We start from the raw sequence: 21750 nt of genomic DNA, 5'->3' as shown, positions 1-21750 counted from the left end.
CAAACTCCCAAAATACAAACAGTTTATTAAATGCCCCACCAGAGAGGGGAATATTTTGGATCACTGTTACACCACCATCAAGGGAGCCAATCACGCCGTCCCCCGCGCTGCACTGGGCTACTCTGAACACACCATGGTCCACCTGATTCCTGCATACAGGCAGAAACTGAAACTGTGTAAACCTGTAGTGAGGACATTCAGGCAGTGGAGCAGTAAAGCTATGGAGGAACTTCAGGCGTGTTTGGACTGTACTGACTGGGACATGTTCAGGACTGCCACTCAAAGTCTGGATGAATATACAGAGGCTGTGACGTCATACATCAGCTTCTGTGAGGAAAGCTGTGTAACAACACGCACCAGGATTAGTTTCAACAACAACAAGCCCTGGTTCACACCAAAACTGAAACAGAAGTACGTCTTTGGCAAGGTGGTGAGAGATGCTAAACGACAATACTCTGAGAGACTCCAACATCAGCTCTCAGCAAACGACTCTGCTTCTGTCTGGCGTGGTCTAAAGGTACTTACACACCGAGCCGATTTTCGGCGTCTCGACAAAGGTTTGGGAAAGCCCCATGAGCTTCTCGTTGTAGAGTGAAAATGGAACGCACACGCTATTTGATGTTTGTTTATATCACGCAGTCTGTTCTTCTTCTCTCTGTGTATCACGCAGTCTGTCTTCCGGTTGTTAACTCTTTTTGAATGACGAATACACACTACTTGGCCGTCGGCTGAAGTCTTTGCGGTGTGATCCAGTGCGAAACATGGCCAAGACACAGGAGACGTGAGGCGACTTGAGGCGACGTGAGGCGACTTGAGGCGACGTGAGGCGACTTGAGGCGACGTGAGGCGACTTGAGGCGACGTTCCGTCAGGACGTGTTCTTTGGTGTCAGTTTGGTGTGTAAGGAGCTTTATGTGCTGTTTACACGAGAACGCAAACGGTTGTATCCGCTACTTTTCTCTTTCGTACAGCCCGTTCGTTCACACGAGGCCGTAAGGGAAACGCGGAAACGGACCCGCAAACGATAACGGGTCCCAAGGTGGATAGGTCTGCAAACAGAATGCTCTGGGGGGGCAAACGGCTCTGTGTGTACGATCATTTCCTGATAACGATGAAGCCATAGCCCCATCTCTACCCACCTCTGCTGCTCACTGCTGTAGCATGGTCAGTAGCTACTGTCAGTAGCTACTGACCATGCTACAGATGTTAGTGCAAAATCTACAGCTCGACTATGCTACAGATGTTAGTGCAAAATCTACAGCTCCTCTACCACAACCATAAGCAACAAGTGGACATGGAGAATTACATGAACTAAATGTTGCTAAATCCACCGCGGGGCCTAAACAGAAGGGCAACCATGCTCTGGGTTCTTCTTCGCTGCTTTTGGTGTATTTTGTGGCGAAAGTACAGCGCCACTTACAGGCCTGGCATATGTGACCCGCTCTATCGAAATCAGTCGGAAGTCGCAACGGCTCATTTCAAAATAAACGTGGATTTGTGTAAAAAACTAGTTTTTCGGGGTTTTGGTGTTTTGTTTGATTTCAAATAAACAAAGTCTTGACTTTCAGAATCTGACATTTTTACTTCCAAAATCAAACGATAAATACATGTTTGAAGCTTGTAATGGGAAGATGACAGCTCTCACGCTGCTCTTCCGCAGTGCTGCCCCCCCTCCCTCCGGCTGACATTATGAATGAAAAGCGTATAGTAATCATAGATAACACGGCAGAGTCCGTGACAGTTTATTTTCATCTGATTTCAAATAAACAAAGTATTGGCTTTCAGAATATTAAACTTGTTTCACCAAATTCAGATGATAAATACAACTTCGAAGCTTGTAAAGGCATAATTACAAGCGGAGAACGGAGTAACGTAACGTCACTGCAGGCATAACAACAGCCGGTGTTTCTTGTGAGTGTTTTCCCCGGGAAACAAACACAATACACACAAATGCAAAAATAGACAAACACACACACACACACACACACACACACACTATATAAACCAACATTATTCCTCGCAACCTTCCCCAAGTAAAACGAAAATACTTTTCCTCCGTACTTTGACAATTTATTAGCCGCTAATCAAATCGATGGATTTCAGAGAAGAGCAAATCGCAAGACTGTTGAACTCCAACATTGTGAGAGGGACAGCCTCTGAGGAGCAATGGGTTCAGCTGATCACTCATTACTTTTTGACGGTACCGGTTGAAGTTGCCCCGTTATCCGGCTCCGATTCAGAGTCAGACAGCCCTGACACTGACAGCAGCCCTCAGACCACGGATGAGGATGAGGACACCACCGAGGAGCGACCACTGCTGAACGACCCGGTGGCTGAGACACTTCAGTCCGTACGGCATTATGTGAGCGAGGACAGCGCTCAAGAGATTGAGAGGGCCCGTGACTACAGGTGTAGCTGTACATTTAACGATGGAGTTCCCTGTTACACCCGTTACACCCCTGAGGAGATGGTCAAGAGACGAGACCAAATGAATTAAATGGCTAATGGTAAGTAACGTTATAACGTTATATTATTTAAATACCTTTGACTGTGGTAACGATGTGTGTGTGAGTATGGGTTAGTGTTAGAAACATAACAAAAATTAAAATAATGCTCACATAACCACCTACAACTTAAAGTTGGCTAATACTCATTGAAAAATAATTGTGGTGAACATTTTCATAAATGTTTCAACCCTACATTTTATCCACATGGGGAGACATATTTTTTTGGCTACCCCTTAAATCACATGTGGCCCCAGCCTAATTATCTAAAGATGTGCAGAGATAGGCAGCTACAAATGTATTATCTCATGTGAGAGCAGTTTACTCTGGAGTCACTGCCAGCCTGTGGGTACAGGCTATTTGCCAGACTAGCCTGTACTTATTATTACCCTTTATAATAGATAGAATATGTGTGTATGGGAGTGTGTTTAACATAATACTATAGGCAATGTGTGTGGGGTGGGCCTGTGTGTTCTGTTACACGTTAAAGATTTAAGTTGTGTGTGATGAGTGATTGACACAACACATTATGCAATGTTATATGATTTTCCAGGTGAAAAGCATGTGGTGCTACTTGGAAAGATAAGCTCCAACATAAATCTCTCCAAGGAGACCGCTTGTGCAAAGAGAGGACACCAAAAGGAGCGGAAACAGCAGAGAACGTCCTATTTCTTAGATGGGCACAAAATCTGCCGGGAGACTTTCAAGTTTCTACATGGGTGAGTTTGATTTTGAAAAGGCTACTTCAGTTTTGGTAGTGTTACTATTTTCAAATGAAGTGGTAATAAGCCATGATGAGTTGAACTGAGTTTGACAATAACTGAATAGAAGCAACATTTACAGCAATAGTAATAAATAAATAAATATATATATATATATATATATATATACATGCTTTTACATAATGAAAAAATACAACGACAATGTATATACTACAATGCATACATTAAAGAAAGCCATAAAAAACAATCAAAGACTGATGTTTTAAACCATTCCAGAATTTCTCAAAACAAGCTGACAGGCATCATCAAGTTCTACAAGGAACATGGCTTGGCCCCAAGGATGAGACGTGGTGGTCGTGTGGTGACCAAAAGGGTGTTGTCCTTTGAAGACATCCAGCGAATTGTACGGTTCATTACCAACTTCGCAGATGTCTTTGCCATGCCACTTCCTGGACGGATTCCAGGTTTTAAGAGGACGGACATCAGTATTCTACCAACAACTGAGACCAAGTCCTCTGTGTGGCGGAAATACAAGGTTCAAATGCAGGAGAAGGGTGGGTATTTTCTTATATCTTAATCTTGTTTTTTGGGGGTTTTTTTACACGAGGAGGCCTCAATGGAAAACTAATGATGAGTAATCTAACAATGCTATCTTTGTCTTTAATCACCTTTCCAGGTCACCGTGCTGCTGGCAACAGCACATTTAGGAAGCTGTGGAAGGAGCTGACTGTAAGGTTTTAGCGATAGTATCCTGTTAGCTGTTGTGTTTTAGTGTTTTGTATATCTGTCTTTTGATGTTAATTACTCTACTCTCTCTCTCCAGGTGTCAGCACTTCCTGTCCGTGTGGCACCTGCTAGAATGATTGTTGTTCCCACCCCTGATTGTGTCCAACTGTGCCCCATTGCCTAATGTGTATATTTAGTCCTTCTCTCCCTTTGTCTGGTGTCGGTTCGTCTTGTGATGTCGTTATCTCTATGCCTGTTTACCAGAGATTCATGTTACATTACCTAGTTGAACCTAGTGATTATATGGAGAATCTTAGTAGAGCCTAGGAGTCATTATTGATAGCTTTGGTTTTCTTAACAATAAAGAAGATTACCAAGCAACGGAATTGAGCATCTGAGTTCTTACGAGGCCATTGTATCAGAGCGAACCGACCAAACAAGATGGACTCAGCCGATTCCACAACGCTAAGAACGGCCCTGCAGGTGCAGGGTAAACTCCTTCACCAACATGAGGAACAGCTGTCAGCAATTAACCAAGGGATCCAGGGCTTAAATGTTCGTCAGGACAGCTTTCAAGCTACTGTGTCCACGGAAATAAACCTACTGGCTGAGAAGATGCGGAAAGTACTCACTCACCTCGTGGCAAATCCTGGTGTTCCTGCGGCAGAGCTTTCCGGTCCAGCGGGGGTCGGGTCTGTCGCTATTCCCGTTCAAGTACCCGTGCATTCGCCTACGATCCACCTCGCTTCGCCAGAGAAATTCTCCGGAGAATCTGGAAACTGTCGTCCTTTCCTGGTGCATTGCGATCTCCACTTCAAACACCAGCCCGCAGCATTTCCCACCGATCAAGCTAAGGTAGCTTTTATTGTTTCTCATCTGACGGGGAGAGCAGAAGCCTGGGCAACAGCGGAGTGGTCCCGGTCCTCTCCTGTTTGTCAGTCATTAAGACTGTTCGTGGATACCATGAGCAAGATTTTTGATCTGACATCACCCGGGAGAGAGTCAGCGAGAGCCCTGGTGAACATTAAGCAGCGTCAGAGGAGAGTGGCGGATTACGCAATCGATTTCCGTACTTTGGCAGCGGAGAGTGGGTGGAACTCAGCGGCTCTCTTTGATGCTTTCATGCATGGGTTAGCGTATCCCATAAAGGATCAATTAGCTCCATTACAGCTGCCTGAAGATGTGGACTCACTCATCGCCATGGCTATCCGGGTTGATCAACGTCTAGCTCAAAGAGAGCGGGAAAAAGGAAGGAATACAGAATCCACTCCACCTTTCAGACAGGAATTACCAAGGGAATACTACGTTTGGCAGAGGAATTCCCAGTCTTCATCTTCAGAGCGATCAGCGCCCCCTATCGCCGCGGAGGAACAGATGCAGCTCGGTAGAGCCAGACTCACTCCGGAGCAACGTCAGCGCCGTCTACGGGAGCGGCGGTGCTTCTACTGCGGTCACAGGGTCATGTTTCGGCAGCCTGTTCGGCAAAAGATCAGGCTCATCAGCGGGAAGGCAGACGCTGGTGAGCCGAGTGACTTCCTTCGACTCTCCGGTCAGAAGATTAATGCAGGTACAAATCCAACTTGGTGATAATACTATGACTCAGGATGCATTAGTCGATTCTGGGGCTGATGGGAGTTAGCTAAAAGTTTAAACTTAAAGGTTGTTCTTTTAGATCAGCCCTTAGAGGCTAGTGCTTTAGACGGCCGCCTTTTTTGTACTATTACTCATCGCACTGAGCCCATGGTATTAGTCATAGATCAGGAACATCTTGAGCAAATACATTTTCATTTATTTAACTCTGCTCAACATCCTCTCATTTTGGGGTACCCTTGGCTTGTTAAACACAACCCTCACGTTGACTGGCAGACAGGAAGGGTTAAAGGGTGGGGGGATGAGTGCTCTCATTCCTGTTTAACCAGTAAAACAGGGTTGAGTAATTTGCACAGATCAAGTAACTTTAAGCAGGGATCAGGCAATAACAGTGACATTTTTTCTAAGCCTTCTGACTTTCCTGATTTGGCTAAAGTTCCGGCGTGTTATTTAGACATCAAGGAGGTGTTTAATAAAACACGAGCTACTTCTTTGCCACCCCATAGACCGTACGATTGTCCCATAGACCTTCTGTCGGGCTCTACTGTTCCCAAGGGACGGTTGTACTCACTTTTTGGGCCAGAACGGGAGGCCATGAAGGAATATATCGATTCTTCACTTAAAGCTGGTTTGATTCGGACATCTTCATCCCCAGCAGCGGCAGGTTTCTTTTTCGTGGGGAAAAAGGATGGGACATTGAGGCCCTGTATTGACTACAATCCGCTAAATCAGATCACAGTTAAGAACAGATATCCCCTTCCACTCATCTCTACGGCATTCGAACTGTTACAGGGAGCCAAGCTATTCACCAAGCTCGACTTAAGGAATGCTTATCACCTTGTGCGCATCCAGGAGGGGGACGAGTGGAAAACAGGTTTCAATACGCCTACAGGACATTACGAATATTTGGTGATGCCTTTTGGAATTTGTAATGCACCTGCTGTTTTCCAAGCCCTCATTAATGATGTGTTAAGAGATTTCCTGAATGTTTTCTGTTTTGTGTATCTCGATGATATTCTCATCTTTTCTCCAGATGAGAATACTCATGTTAACCATCTTCACCTTGTTCTGCAGAGACTCCTGGCTAACCATTTGTTTGTGAAAGCCGAAAAATGTGAGTTTCATGTGAACACTGTGGCATTTTTGGGCTATGTGATTTCCCTTAACAAGGTGGAAATGGACCCAGCTAAGGTCAGTGACGTGGCTAATTGGCCAACGCCAGACACTAGAAAGAAAGTTCAGCAATTCTTGGGGTTTGCTAACTTTTACAGACGTTTCATACGCAATTTCAGTGCTATTGCCTCTCCTCTCCATGCCCTTACCTCTCCCCATGCTCAGTTTGTGTGGAATCCACAGGCAGATAAATCTTTCCTGGAACTGAAGAGGAGGTTCACCACAGCTCCCATCCTAACTGTACCTGATCGCCACCGACAGTTTGTGGTGGAAGTGGACGCCTCCAACGACGGCGTTGGAGCTATACTGTCCCAGAAATCAGCGGGGGACAACAAACTTCATCCGTGTGCATATCTCTCCCGTAAGCTATCTTCTGCTGAGAGGAATTACGACGTGGGAAATCGGGAACTGCTGGCGGTGAAGAGGGCTTTGGAGGAGTGGCGGCACTGGTTGGAGGGAGTAGAGCAGGATTTCCTGGTCTGGACGGATCACAAAAACCTGCAATACATCAGGAAGGTCAAACGCCTGAACTCTAAACAGGCCAGATGGGCTTTGTTCTTTAATAGATTTAGGTTCACTCTGTCATATCGACCTGGTTCGCAGAATGGAAAGCCGGATGCACTCTCCAGAATGTATGATCCTGAGCCAGTCCCCAAGAGTCCAGACCCCATTCTGCAGCCAGACCGAGTGATAGGGAGTGTGACCTGGCCCATTGAAGCCAAAGTCAAACAGGCAAACAGCGGGAATCCTGTCCATAAAGGGTGTCCTCAGAATCGCCTGTTTGTTCCAGGGACACTTCGTTCTCAGGTGATTCATTGGGCCCATACATCTGTTCTTTCCTGCCATCCTGGAACCAAGAGGACCCTCTTTATGGTGAAACACAGATTCTGGTGGCCTGCTATGGGGAAGGATGTGGCAGAATATGTGGCAGCATGTCCTGTGTGTGCTAGGAACAAGACTTATCGTCAAGCTGCGGCAGGTCTTCTCCAACCTCTACCCATTCCCAACAGACCATGGTCGCACATTGCGTTGGACTTTGTGACAGGATTTCCACCTTCGGCAGGTTACACCACAGTACTCACAGTCATTGATCGTTTTTCCAAGATAGTACATCTCATCCCCATGTCCAAATTGCTTACTGCCAGAGAAACACTACAGGCCATGTTGTCCAATTTTTTTCGGATCCATGGTTTCCCAAGCGATGTCGTTTTAGACCGAGGCCCACAATTTCGTTTCACGTTTCTGGAGGGAGTTTTGTCGCCTGATCCAAGCCACTGTGAGCCTGACGTCCGGATACCATCCCCAGTCAAATGGCCAAGCGGAGAGGATGAATCAAGAAATGGAGACCTGTTTGAGATGCCTGGTGTCCCAGAAACCTACCACCTGGAGCAAACATCTGATTTGGGTTGCGTATGCACACAATACCTTACACACATCAGCCACCGGAATCTCTCCTTTCCAATGTGTCCATGGATACCAGCCTCCATTATTCCCGGAGCTCGAGAAGGAAGTTATTGTACCATCAGCACGTGCTTTGGTTCGCCGCTGTCGCTGGGTATGGAAGGGAGTTCGCCAGATGTTGCAGAGAAGTGCGACCTGCATGAAAAGTTTGGCTGACCGAAAACGACGTCCATCTCCTAAATACAAGGTCGGTCAACGAGTGTGGTTGTCCACCAAGGATCTTCCTCTTCATGTCGCCTCCAGGAAACTGGCTCCCCGGTTCGTTGGTCCATTTCCCATTTCAAAAGTTATTAACCCTGTTGCGCTTTGTCTATGTCTCCCAAAGTCCCTCAAGGTCCACCCCACGTTCCATGTCAGCAAGCTGAAACCAGTTGTAGAGAGCAGACTGGTTCCCCCCCCCCCACACCACCTCCACCCCCCGATGGAGGTATCATCTATACAGTGAAAATAAATACTGTCAGAAAGAAAGCGGGGTAGAGGGAAACAGTTCCTGGTTGACTGGGTAGGGTTTGGACCAGAGGAAAGATGCTGTATCCCGGGCAGCTTTATTGTCGACAAGTCCCTTATCACGGATTTGACAGACTACGGTCTCAGGCTTCGGGGCCGTCTGGAGTCGTTCTTAAAAGGTGGGCTACTGTAAGGTTTTAGCGATAGTATCCTGTTAGCTGTTGTGTTTTAGTGTTTTGTATATCTGTCTTTTGATGTTAATTACTCTACTCTCTCTCTCCAGGTGTCGGCACTTCCTGTCCGTGTGGCACCTGCTAGAGTGATTGTTGTTCCCACCCCTGATTGTGTCCAACTGTGCCCCATTGCCTAATGTGTATATTTAGTCCTTCTCTCCCTTTGTCTGGTGTCGGTTCGTCTTGTGATGTTGTTATCTCTATGCCTGTTTACCAGAGATTCATGTTACATTACCTAGTTGAACCTAGTGATTATATGGAGAATCCTAGTAGAGCCTAGGAGTCATTATTGATAGCTTTGGTTTTCTTAACAATAAAGAAGATTACCAAGCAACGGAATTGAGCATCTGAGTTCTTACGAGGCCATCGTATCACTGACTCCCAGTGTCATTATTGGGAGGCCGATGACAGACCTATGTTGGTTCTGTCAGAAAAACAACATTGCCATCTGCCGCAGCTCCAACCTTCCCGACTGTGTCAAGTCAGCGAAGCTCAGGAAGCAGGAAGAACACCTCCGTACCGTGGGGGTGGAGCGTCAGGCTTACCAGGAGATGGTCGCCAGCTGTAAAGAAACAGCTAGAGAGCTGGGAGTCAAATTAGGACCCAACCAACCCTGTAGCAGAGACATCACCATCCACTACAGCTTTGACTATGCACAGCAGGTGAGGTGTATGAATGTGATGAATGCTGTGATAATCCAGAATGTTTGGAATGTAACAATATGAATATTCACACATTTTTAGAATTAAAGTATAGATCACTCATTAGTTAATTCATCTGTTGGTCTGGTGTTACAGGTTCACTACCCCAGTGACCCTCTCCAGCCCGGGCCCATTTACTTTATGGTTCCCAGGAAGTGTGGACTGTTTGTCTGCTGTGAAGGTGTTCCTCAGCAGGTAAACTACCTCATAGATGAGGCTCATTGCAGCAGCAAGGGTTCCAATGCTGTCATTGCCTACCTCCACCACTTCTTCTCCCAGTGTGGGCTTGGGGAGAAAAATGTTCACCTGCACTGTGACAACTGCTCTGGTCAGAACAAAAAAAGATACCTCCTCTGGTACCTTGCTTGGCGGTGCATGGTGGGACTCCATGAAGTTATCTCACTCAACTTTCTTATTGCTGGCCACACCAAATTTACACCTGACTGGTGCTTTGGCCTGTTTAAGCAGCAGTTCCGCCGCACACCAGTGTCCTGCCTGAAGGACATCAGCCAGGCTGTCAGGTCCAGTACTGTCACTGGAGTCAACATCCCCCATCTGGTTGGCAATGAGTCAGGGGAGACCTTCATCAAAACAGATGACTGGCACAACTTCCTTGCCCCCAGCTTCAGTCCGCTTCCAGGTATCAAGAGATACCATCACCTACGCTTCACCAGTGCCGAGCCTGGAGTGGTCTACGCCAAGGAGTTTGAAGGTAAACAAGAAGAATCCTTCATGCTGCTACGCACAGGGTGCTTTACTGACCAGGAGGCACGTCCCACTGAACTGACTCCCCTGGGCTTGATGAAAAACGGCAGTGGTATCTTTTTGAGAAGATCAGAGAGTTCTGCACTGAGGAAACCAAAGACATCACCTGCCCCAAACCCTTAACACCTCATCCTCAATTAGTTAGAGTGCATAATACATCAACAATATGTCATTCTTCTGTAAATACTGTAAATATATATTTCAAATTGGTTTAAAGTACTGTTAGCTACTCTGTTGCTTGTTTGCTATTTTTATATTGTGTAGTATATTTATCTGTTCTGTTGCTTGCTTCTTTCTCTAAATTAACTTTTGTGTCAAATGATTCTAATGTTGTTATAGGTTAACATGCAATCAGTTCACTTAAGTATTTATTCATAGTGTTTTTCATAAAAATTGTATATCGATGAGTGTGCACGTGGGTATGGGTGTGCACGTGAGTATGGGTGTACACGTGAGTACGGGCATGCACGTGAGTACGGGCGTGCATGTTGTCTGGGTGTGCACATGGCCATGTACATGGGAATAGATGTGTGCGCATAAGCATGTGCTCAAACACCAAAATACATGTTAAATTGATAAGCGTGCACGTGAGTTCGGGAGTGCACGTGAGTACGGGAGTGCACGTTGGTACGGCGTGCTGTGTATGTGAGTGCCTTTGTTCCATGTATTGATGTATGAAAGTGACAAAGAGAGAACAGTATAGTGTGTGTGTGTGTGTGTGTGTGTGTGTGTGTGTGTGTGTGTGTGTGTGTGTGTGTGTGTGTGTGTGTGTGTGTGTGTGTGTGTGTGTGTGTGTGTGTGTGTGTGTGTGTGTGTGTGTGTGTGTGTGTGTGTGTGTGTGTGTGTGTGTGTGTGTGTGTGTGTGTGTGTGTGTGTGTGTGTTTGTGCAAACAGCTCTAGATGAACTCGTTTTATGGTATGGTTCATTTGAATAAATACCTAAGAAAGTACTGCAAACTTTGAAGGCCTTTTTCTCAAAATCATGGTTCGGTGACATTCATTATGTAAAGTGACGTATTTTGCTTAATATTTGGAGGACAAAAACAATATTGATATAATTAGAAAGCTAAGAATCTCATCTTTCCAACAGTGTATCAAACTCAAAATGTCTTTCAGGGTCAATGTGACTGAAAATGATAGAGCAGGTCACATATGTGCTACAGCGTCTCCAGCGCTTTCGAGCGGTCTCGTGTTACAGAGTAATTATGTCGTTGAAAATCTTAGGTCACAGGCTTCTCCAACAATGCAACACAATAATACAGATAAGCAGACAATATTAACCAATATTAAAATATACTATATTAAAACTAATACAAAAAGAAAAATGTTTTTTCTTTAAAAAATATTTGAGAAAAAAAAGTGGAATAGTGCAATACGAGTCTATATACAAGTTATTGGAGTGATATATTATATAATATATAAATAATTACTAAGTAGCAGACGAATGTTATGAAATTGTTTCAGCAGTTCAGTTTTTTAACAGTTTTATTGCCTGTGGGATGAAGCTGTCACTGAATCTGGTTGTTCTTGTCAGGATGCTGCAGTAACGCCTGCCAGACGGCAGCAGACAGAACAGTTTCTGGCTGAGGTGATGGGGGTCTTTTATAATCCGGAGAGATTTATTCCTAAACCTCTGGGAGTAAAGGTCCTCCATGGATGGCAGCTCCGTCCTGGTGATGTGCTGTGCAGTTTTCCCCACCCTCTGTAAAGCCTTACGATTAAGGGCGTTGCAGCTGCCATACCAGACCGTGATGCAGCCCGTCAGGATACTCTCTATGGCGCACCTGTAGAAGGTCAGGATACTCTCTATGGTGCACCTGTAGAAGGTCAGGATACTCTCTATGGTGGAATCCATTTTGAACCTCCTCAACCTGCGGAGGAAGAAGAGTCGCTGTCAAGCTTTCTTGGTGATGGTGGTGGTGTGAAGAGTTCATGTCATGTCGTCAGTGATGTGGACCCCAAGGAACCTGAAGCTGCTGATTCTCTCCACCGTAGATCCATTGATTGCGATGGGGGCGTGTCTCTCTCCCTGCTGCTTCCTGTATTCCACAATCAGCTCCTTTGTTTTGCTGACGTTGAGATGGAGGTTGTTATCCTGGCACCAAGATGTCAAGTTTTCGACCTCCTCTCTGTACGCTGTCTAGTCGCCGTCTGCGATCTGGCCGAGAGGGCTGAGCACGCAGCCTTGAGGGGCACCGGTGTTGAGGATCAGCGTGGAGGATGTGATGTTACCCACCCGCACTTCCCTGGGTCTGCTCGTCAGGAAGTTCAGGATCCAGTCACAGAGGGCGCTGTTGAGCCCGAGATCTTCACTGGAGAAATGCCATGTCCAAGCATGCTTCAAAACCTCCACCATCATCTCGGTTCCCAAGAAAACAAGGATCACAGGATTAAATGACTACTCGCCCTGACCTCTGTGGTTATGAAGTCCTTTGAGCGCCTTGTCCTGTCCGACCTAAAATCCATCACAGACCCACTCCTGGACCCCCTGCAGTTCGCCTATAGAGCCAACAGGTCTGTGGACGACGCTGTCAACATGGCCCTTCATTTCTCCTCCAACAGCTGGACACAGCAGGAACCTACACCAGGATCCTGTTCGTGGAACTCTGCCTTCAACACCATCATCCCGGCTCTGCTGCAAGACAAGCTCTCCCAGCTGCACGTGCCCGACTCCACCTGCAGGTGGATCACAGACTTCCTGTCTGACAGGAAGCAGCACGTGATGCTGAGGAAAAACGTCTCTGACCCCCGGACCATCAGCACCGGTTCCCCTCAAGGCTGCGTTCTTTCCCCTCTGCTCTTCTCCCTTTACACCAACGGCTGCACCTCTAGTCACCAGTCTGTCAAGCTCCTGAAGTTCGCAGACGACACCACCCTCATCGGACTCATCGCTGGTGGGGACGAGTCTGCCTACAGGTGGGAGATGGACCATCTGGCGACCTGGTGTGGAGAAAACCACCTGGAGCTCAACGCTCTCAAGACAGTGGAGATGGTTGTGGACTTTAGGAAGAACGCAGCCCCACCCACCGTCATCAGTCTGTGTGACTCTGCTGTGGAGTCTTTCCGCTTCCTGGGCACCATCATCGCCCAGGACCTCAAATGGGAGCAGAACAATGTTCTTCCTGAGGCAACTGAAAAAATTCAACCTGCCAAAGACGATGATGGTGAACGTCTACACCTCCATCATCGAGTCCATCCTCACCTCCTCCATCACCATCTGGTACGCTGCATCCACAGCCGAGGATAAGGGCAGGCTGTAGCGTGTCATCCGCTCTGCAGAGAAGGTGATCGGCTGCAATCTGCCATCCCTCCACGACCTGCATGCCTCCAGGACCCTGAGGCGGGCAGGGAAGATAGTGGCCGACCTCTCCCACCCTGGACACAAACTGTTCACCCCCCTCCCCTCTGGCAGGAGGTTGCGCTCCATCAGGACCAAAACCTTTCGTTACCTGAACAGTTTCGTCCCCTCCGCTACCAGCCTCTTAAACAAGGCCCAGCTCCCCCACTGACACTTTACCTCAGCCACAACGTAGACATTACATTAATGGACACAATGTTCAATACTGCTTACTGCACATATTTCTTGTTTCATATTTCATATTTTATATCCTATAATTCATTCATAGCATTCTATTTCCATGTAAATTACTGCTTTATTTTATTGTTATTTAACTATATTTTATAACGGTGTCCTTAAAGATTTTTTGTTTTATATTAGATTTATTGTTTTATATTTTATGTCTGCACCATGACATCAAGTCAAATTCCTTGTATGTGTGAACCTACCTGGCAATAAACCTGTTTCTGATTCTGATTCTGATTCTGAACACTAATGGTATTAGTAAAATAATTGTTTTGTTTATCCAAAAGTAAAAAATGGCCAGCATAAGTCCTGGGCCCAAGGTGGTGTTTTCAAATTCCAAAACCAAAAGACGATCAATGTTTAATGATATATTGATACAAACAGGTTGGGCTTTTTTTTGGTAATGTATTAAATAACTGCATAATCAAGGTTCAAGGTTCTTTATTTGTCATACGAACATACACTGAACAAAAATATAAACGCAACACTTTTGTTTTTGCTCCCATTTTTCATGAGATGAACTCAAAGATCTAAAACATTTTCTACATACACAAAATAACCATTTCTCTCATATTGTTCACAAATCTGAAAAAATCTTTGATAGTGAGCACTTCTCCTTTGCCGAGATAATCCATCCCACCTCACAGGTGTGGCATATCAAGATGCTGATTAGACAGCATGATTATTGCACAGGTGTGCCTTAGGCTGGCCACAATAAAAGGCCACTCTGAAACATGCATTTTTGCTTTATTGGGGGGGTCTGGGGGGATCCGAAAACCAGTCAGTATATGGTGTGAGGGTTAGGATTAGGGTTAGGGTAATGTTGTGAATCGAGTGGCCCATGGTGGTGGTGGGGTTATGGTATGGGCAGGCGTATGTTATGGACGATGAACACAGGCCACTCGATTCACAACATTACCCTAACCCTAACCCTAACCCTAATCCTGTGATGAGTCAGGAGGTTAATCCTTGTGAAGATAGCAACATTCATCCGGGGTTATATAACACTAATGGGGGTGGAGAGACAGAGAGTGAGAATGAGGTGAGACAAATATCAGCTGCACAGTGAAAGTGAATTAATGCTGTCAGCCGAGGACGCTCAGTGTTGAAACATTACTCGTGATGCAGTTAACCAGAACAAATAGCCTTAACACTGCTCTGTCTTCACATACCACGTTCATTTCTGCCTCTATGTGCAGACTCAATTCCAGACCATTCCACCATTTGATTATTACAATGACTCATGTTTAGTTACATTATCCTAGTGTTCAAGCAGTGGTGGAATGTAGACAAGTATCTTAACTCAAGTGTTGTTCTTTACATGAGTATTTTTCATCTACTACCACTCCGTCAAATGTATTTGACAGCACTGGTTACCAGTCACTTTATAGATGCTTTATCAGATCAATAGCTTATAGAGAGAAAAAAATCAACTAATAAATAAACATATAGTAATAGTAATTGCAAATAGCCACACCTTTACCAGCTGCGAAGAACACTTTACTGCATCAATAATAACAATGCAGTAATTGAATATATATATAATTATGAAATGTTCCAGTATGCAGTACTTTTACTTTTGGTACTTCAAGTAGGCCCTATTATGCGTTTGGGGTTTTCCCTTTCCTCTGTTCTATGGGTTTTCGTGCATGTAAAAAGTTTCTCTCGCACCTGCCTAGAAAAACCTCCATTGGACTCCTTTGTTAGTGACATCAGATCACTATATCAAAATTGTGCTTCTATTGGTTAGTAGCCAACGGCTAAGACCTTTGTTTGAGCATGTTAACATGTCACAGTAGAAGCACAAAATACAAATATGAACCTAAAAAAAGATCATAATATGTCCTCTTTTAAGACCTTTTTCATGGCAATACCTTTTTACTTTACAATTTGGCTTTGGAGTACTTCCACCTTTTTCAAGGTAAGATAAAAAGCTACAAGTAAAGAGAAAACCACACTTTACATCATCAGTCATGACCATGAAGCACATCTACAGTACCAAGACTTAGCACAAAAAGTATTTTTGACCAGCTAGGTACAAGTGACCCTGACAGTAACTTGCTTTCAAAGCAGCTTATTTGACTTCATTTTTGTTTGTGTGTGACAGATTTATCGGCCAACAACCAGACGGTATAATGTTGGATCCAGATGACAGTTTCTGGTGTCAGGCGCTTGAGGATCTGGAGACGTGCGGCCAATCAGAACTGCTCCGAGAGATTGAGGTCAAGTAGCATGCAAGCATCCACCGCCAATTTAGATTAATAAGTCGTAAGCTTTATTCAGAAAAATGCTTGAACCCTAAAGATACCACATACAAATTAGCTGTAGGTTACAATAGCATGTTAGCATTAGCATCAAACATGAACAAAACTCTCCCCAAATTATACACTTATGCACAATCCAGCTGGATTTAAACGTTATTTTTTAAATCAGTATTGTTATCAAATTAGCAATAATTTCAACTGACATTTAATTGTGTATGTTTTGGTGTGTGTAGGCGTCAATAATGACAGGAACAGCCATCAGTCTGGGTGTAGAAGGTGCTAACAAGCCTCAAGCTGAGCCCATACTGGCCCACAGCAGGATGAGCCCACTGCGGAGAAATTCCCTCCTGCACCAGGGAAACCTGTTCCACCAGGGGACACACCTGCATGAGCATGCTCACCTGCATGAGGAGGCCCAACTCCACCAAGGTATATAAACAGCAGATGTGACAGCCGCAAGGTTGCCTCCCCAAGCTCATATTATATCATTCAGTGGCGGCTGGCCAATAGGGGGCGATAGGGCGCCGCCCTCTCTAAACCACACACAAAAATATTATTATTAATAATAATATTAATTAATTATATACATTGTAAATATTTGTTTGTTTAAAATATGGAATGCAGCCAGAAATATGTGTAAAAATAATTTGCCTAAAATATATGCTTTTCTTAGTACACTGTATGACTGAAGTTCATTTCTGGGGCGATGGAGAAATTGCCCAACGGAGGCGGGTCTCTGTTGCAGGTTAACCAATTGCTGATTCAAGATAACATGTGTCATAAAATGTAGCCAATCAGGTTTCTCAAAACTAATACCAGAGAGGTGATTATTTTATCGCCCCAAGTAAGCAACTGCTACGCGACGGCCACAGGATTGCGGTGAGGAAACACAATGAGGAGTTGGATAAAAACAGGCATATTTTATCAAAGATAATGACGTTTTGTGGGGCTTTTGAGTTGGCTTTGCATGGGCATTTCGAAACTGTTCAGTCAACCCTGGCCTTTTCAGGGGATTGGTGGATTTAGTTTCCTCCCTGCACACTGTGCTGGAGGAGCACCTGAAGACCGCCACCGTTTTTAAAGGCACGTCAAAGACGTACACCACATTGATTTTAAGAATACGAATAATCATTATTCGTTTGTAACATCTTCAACTTTTTGTATTGTTGATTATACCGTTGTTCTGTAATATATATATATACATACATACATACATACATACATATATACATACATATATTATATATATATATATATCATTATGATATATATCATAAATATATACAGTATATATATATTTCCATATATATATATATATATATATTATATATACATCATATACCCTAAAGATAGGGTATATGATGTATGCAAGTATTGCTAATGCCATTTTATTTAAGTTTTTGTAAATAATCCTCAGTCTCAAATGCTTACAGTTTTTATGGAAGCATTAAAATGTAAGACTGGTAAATTAACACTGAAAACTCCTGTTTGTTTTGCATTAAGTCATACTGGAATGTTTGCTGAAATTGATTGCATGTGGCACAGCCTTACCTAGAAAAAATTCCACCAGCCGCCACTGATATCATTACCTAATAAAAATGTTTTCTAATTTGGGAGAAACGTTAAAAATGAACTGATATAATCTTTCTTAAACATTTTGTATTAACCTTTAACCTATTAACCACCCAGACGCCCACCTGCTCCAGGAGGCCCATTTCAACCATGAGGCCCACCTGCAGCATGAGGCCCACCTGCACCAGGGGGCCTACATCCACCAAGATAACCAATCCCTCTTGCACCATGATTCCAAGCCTAAAGCCTCCCTGAGAGTTTCAGAGAGGACGTGGGAGTCTCGTCGGATCAAAGAGGAGATGCAGGGAATTCTGTCCCCAACGCCTCTGGAGCTGCACAAAGTAAGTCCAAACCGTCTGGAGACAGGATGTGGGGTCTGTTTTGGGTTAGGACTTGTGATGTACAGTTTGTTGATCTGAGGGACCTAGTGTAGGGGGAAAACTAAGAACAAGGACAGGTATTGAGAGTCTGATGTGTTGATAGCAAGAGTTTTATTGTACAGTCTAGTTTAAATATATTTCACTGCAGAGACTTAGCTCAGATTAAAGATTTGAGATTTGTATTTTAAGAAATATTATTATTTGCTTTCTCTTTCACAGTTAAACACTACGATCGATAGTATAATCATGTCTGTGTACATTATGGATAGTGGATGTCAAAATGTACCAATTCTGAAATAATGATACTTGATTCAAAGTTTACATTGTTTCTCTTTAATATGACAACTTAACATTAACCAACCCAACATATCTACAATCTAAAACTGTCATAGATACTGCTCAAACCTAAAGAAAATCACAAAAGTTATTCATGACAGCCAATGTCAATACCAACCACATATGACAGTCAATTGATGCATATCCGGCCTGTTATGACATGTTTATTACAGGTTATGCTATTTTTGTTCTACTTACTGTTGCATTTAAAGTGCCATCATTTACAGAATCGCACTCAATCATAACATATGCAGCAGTAACTTAATCCTTAGGCATTAGGGTAGGAAACTGCAGGCAGCTACATGTCTTTACCCTCTGGGGATTCACAATTATGACCATATACATATACTGTATGTGAGGGTGTGCCCAGACGTGTACAGCCGAAAGTGAAAAACACGTTTTTTTTCCATAGTAAGAACGTGTTGCTTGTTGGCCATGAGCCAAAATGGAGCCTTTAAATGGTGTCTCAACAAAAGAGCCTACACTATTCTAAAATCATACAATACTGCCTTTCTTTTAATCTATAGTTCTTAGCAAAACATCTGGTTTCCATTATCCTGCAATTCTACAGTACTGAGAAGTGGTCTTTAGTTTGAGTGACCTGTCGAACATGTATCCTGTTGAAGTATGCAAGCTTTGCTTTTAAATGAGTTTATACCTATCCCCATCACATCTGTGAACAAAAACCCAATAATCTGTAACCAAGGGGACTCGTTATAAATTAAGAAAAATGTGGGATCTTTGTAAATGTTCTTTAAAAATAGGAGAAAAACAACATCTTGCTAAGTATTAAATAAAGGGCCAAAACTTAATTTTAGATTGACTTTAAGGGCTCTAACACTTCTGACTAACTCTCAGTGTCAGTTGGCTAGGGTTAGGCAGGGGTGTCCAAACTACGGCCCGCGGGCCAACTGCGGCCCGCCAACCATTTTTAATTGGCCCGTTTCAAAGTCTAAAAGTATAATGGACTATGGCCCACACATAATATTTGCGTTTAACTGTATTGTACTTCTTAGTTTCAACACTAGATGGAGCTACTGTCTTTAACAAGGCAGCGTCCCTACAAAGCAAGCAATCAAAGAAAAAATTTGCTCAGGGTCACCAGAAATGGCGGAACCAAAAAGACGCAAGATCGCAAGTGAGTGCAGAAAATTTCAGACTCGGTGGAAAAATGAATATTTTTTCATAGAAACCAAGGGGAAGTGTGTGTGTTTGATTTGCAATGAAACGGTTGCCGTTATGAAAGAGTACAATGTACGACGACATTACGAGACGAAACATCAGACCTTCACGTCCTACACTGGCGCCGAGCGGGAAGAGAAGGTGAAGCAAATGACAGCTAGCCTGCTAACCCAGCAACAGTTTTTTTTCCGTGCAAACAAAGCTCAAGAAAATGCTACAATAGCCAGTTATGAAGTAGCTCAACTCATTGCCCTACATGGGAAATCTTTCTCAGACGGTGACTTCATCAAACAGTGCCTCACTAAAGTCGTGGGAATAATGTGCCCGGAGAAAATGCAGGATTTTAACAACGTTAGCATGTCTAGAAATACGGTTGTGCGGCGAATTGAAGACTTGTCGGCTAACTTAAAGCAGCAAGTGTCAGATAAAGCTTGTGCTTGTGATTTTTACTCGATTGCATGTGATGAGAGTACAGATGCCACGGACACTGCACAGCTGTTAATCTTTTTGCGGGGAGTTGATGATAATTTTTGCATTACGGAGGAACTGCTTGATCTTCGGAGTCTAAGGGGGACAACAACTGGTAAGGACATTTTTGAAGCTGTGTCAGATGCAATTGACTCGATTGGACTTAAATGGGACAAGCTGTGTGGACTAACAACGGATGGGGCTCCAGCAATGACAGGCGAGCGCAAAGGAATGGCATCTATGGTATGCGCCAAGGTGCGAGAGAGCGGAGGGGAGGCTGTCAAAATGCACTGCATCATCCACCAAGAAGCCCTCTGTGCCAAGTCAGTCCAGCTTGGCGATGTGATGAACACAGTTGTGAAAACTGTCAATATAATTCGGGCACGAGGGCTCTACCACAGAGAATTTCAAGCGTTCCTCTCTGATGTCGATGCTGAATACGGGGACCTACTCTACCATTCTGATGTGCGCTGGCTTAGCCGTGGCTCTGTGCTGCAGCGGTTTTATTCCCTGAGATCAAATATCGACACGTTTTTGAAAGAAAAGGGCAGACCTCTGCATGAGCTCAGTGACCCTTTATGGTTGGCAGACCTGGCTTTTTTAGTTGATCTCACTGATCATCTCAACACCCTGAACAAGAGACTACAAGGCAAAGAGCAGCTGGTATCACAGCTGTATGCGCACATGAAAGCATTCCGTGCGAAGCTCCGTCTCTTCGAGTCACAACTGCGCAACTTCAATGTAGCGCACTTCCCCACGCTGACCGAAATCAAATGCGCGTTTCCAGATGCCCTCTCTGCTAAAATGGGAGAATATGTGTCTGTGATCACATCTCTCATTACAGAGTTCAGTCGGCGCTTTCAAGATTTTTCTGTCATTGAGAAGAAAATCACACTGTTTGCGGCTCCGTTTTCAATGGATGCAGAAGAAGTGGAAGAGAGTCTGCAATTAGAACTGATTGAAATGCAGTGTGATGATTCTCTGAAGAATCAACATCAGCTTCTCTCCCTACCTGACTTCTACCGGAGCTTGGAAAAGGCCAAGTTTCCTCTGATGAGACGCCACGCAAAACGAATGATGAGTCTGTTTGGCTCAACATACATCTGTGAGCAGACATTTTCTCTGTTAACGCTGAACAAAAGCAGATTGAGAACCAGAATGACCGACAGCCATCTCTGTGACGTCCTTCGCATCTCAACCACCAAACTTACTCCTGACCTGCCAGCTATCCTTCAGACCAAAGCGCAGCATCACTGCTCCCACTGAGTGCAACATTCTTCCCATTACTGGTGAGTTAAAAATATACACACAGTTTTCATGTGTTAATAAGCCCAAATACTTAATAAATTCAGTCAATTAAAGTTGAATTTTTTAACAAACATTAGTTGATGTGTTAACAAGCCCAATTATTTATTTATTTGTAAAAAACAAAATTAAAATCTACTAATGGAGAGCTGTGATGGAGGCTTTTTTTCTTCAAACATGTTCAATTATCAAACGTAATTTATCTGCATTTGATTGATTTTACCAATATTAGTGCATTAGAAGTGAGGCAGTATACTTCACGTCTAGTGAGTGGCCCAGTCCTTCGTATATTTTTCTGTATGTGGCCCTCAGGAAAAAAAGTTTGGACACCCCTGTAAG

General features: G+C 44.1%; 3 protein-coding genes across 9 annotated transcripts in view; all 3 read left to right on the top strand.

Moving 5' to 3' along the window:
• LOC307040641 (glutamate receptor-interacting protein 2-like) overlaps window positions 1–19130 on the top strand; it is a 235991-nt gene extending 216861 nt beyond the window's left edge. For all 6 annotated transcript variants that reach the window (XM_079683688.1, XM_079683687.1, XM_079683686.1 and 3 more), the window contains 3 exons: window positions 16012–16126; window positions 16402–16597; window positions 17858–19130. In XM_079683688.1, coding sequence (XP_079539814.1) covers window positions 16012–16126; window positions 16402–16597; window positions 17858–18159 — 613 coding nt within the window. In that variant the 3' untranslated portion in view covers window positions 18160–19130. The remainder of the gene's footprint in view (window positions 1–16011; window positions 16127–16401; window positions 16598–17857) is intronic.
• Window positions 1526–4135, top strand: LOC307041182 (uncharacterized protein; the record flags this gene model as incomplete). The annotated part of the gene is made up of 4 exons (XM_079684507.1): window positions 1526–3222; window positions 3502–3779; window positions 3902–3954; window positions 4049–4135. Exons 1-4 carry the CDS (start codon window positions 3038–3040, stop codon window positions 4133–4135), a joined length of 603 nt encoding a protein of 200 aa, XP_079540633.1. The 5' UTR covers window positions 1526–3037.
• On the top strand, window positions 8612–10487 carry LOC307040643 (uncharacterized protein). Of its 2 annotated transcripts, XM_079683693.1 has the most exons (3): window positions 8612–8801; window positions 8906–9517; window positions 9653–10487. In XM_079683693.1, the coding sequence occupies exons 2-3, from the start codon at window positions 9260–9262 to the stop codon at window positions 10442–10444; spliced, it is 1050 nt and encodes a 349-aa protein (XP_079539819.1). In that variant the 5' UTR covers window positions 8612–8801; window positions 8906–9259; the 3' UTR covers window positions 10445–10487. The 2 variants fall into 2 exon arrangements, with proteins under 2 accessions (XP_079539819.1, XP_079539820.1); XM_079683694.1 differs by having other exon boundaries at window positions 8612–9517.
• Window positions 19131–21750: the final 2620 nt, after the last annotated feature.

Source organism: Notothenia rossii (genome assembly GCF_949606895.1).
Source record: "Notothenia rossii genome assembly, chromosome: 5".
NCBI lineage: Eukaryota > Metazoa > Chordata > Actinopteri > Perciformes > Nototheniidae > Notothenia > Notothenia rossii.
Note: the sequence above shows the minus strand (reverse complement) of the source record. Positions and strands in the feature narration are given on the sequence as shown.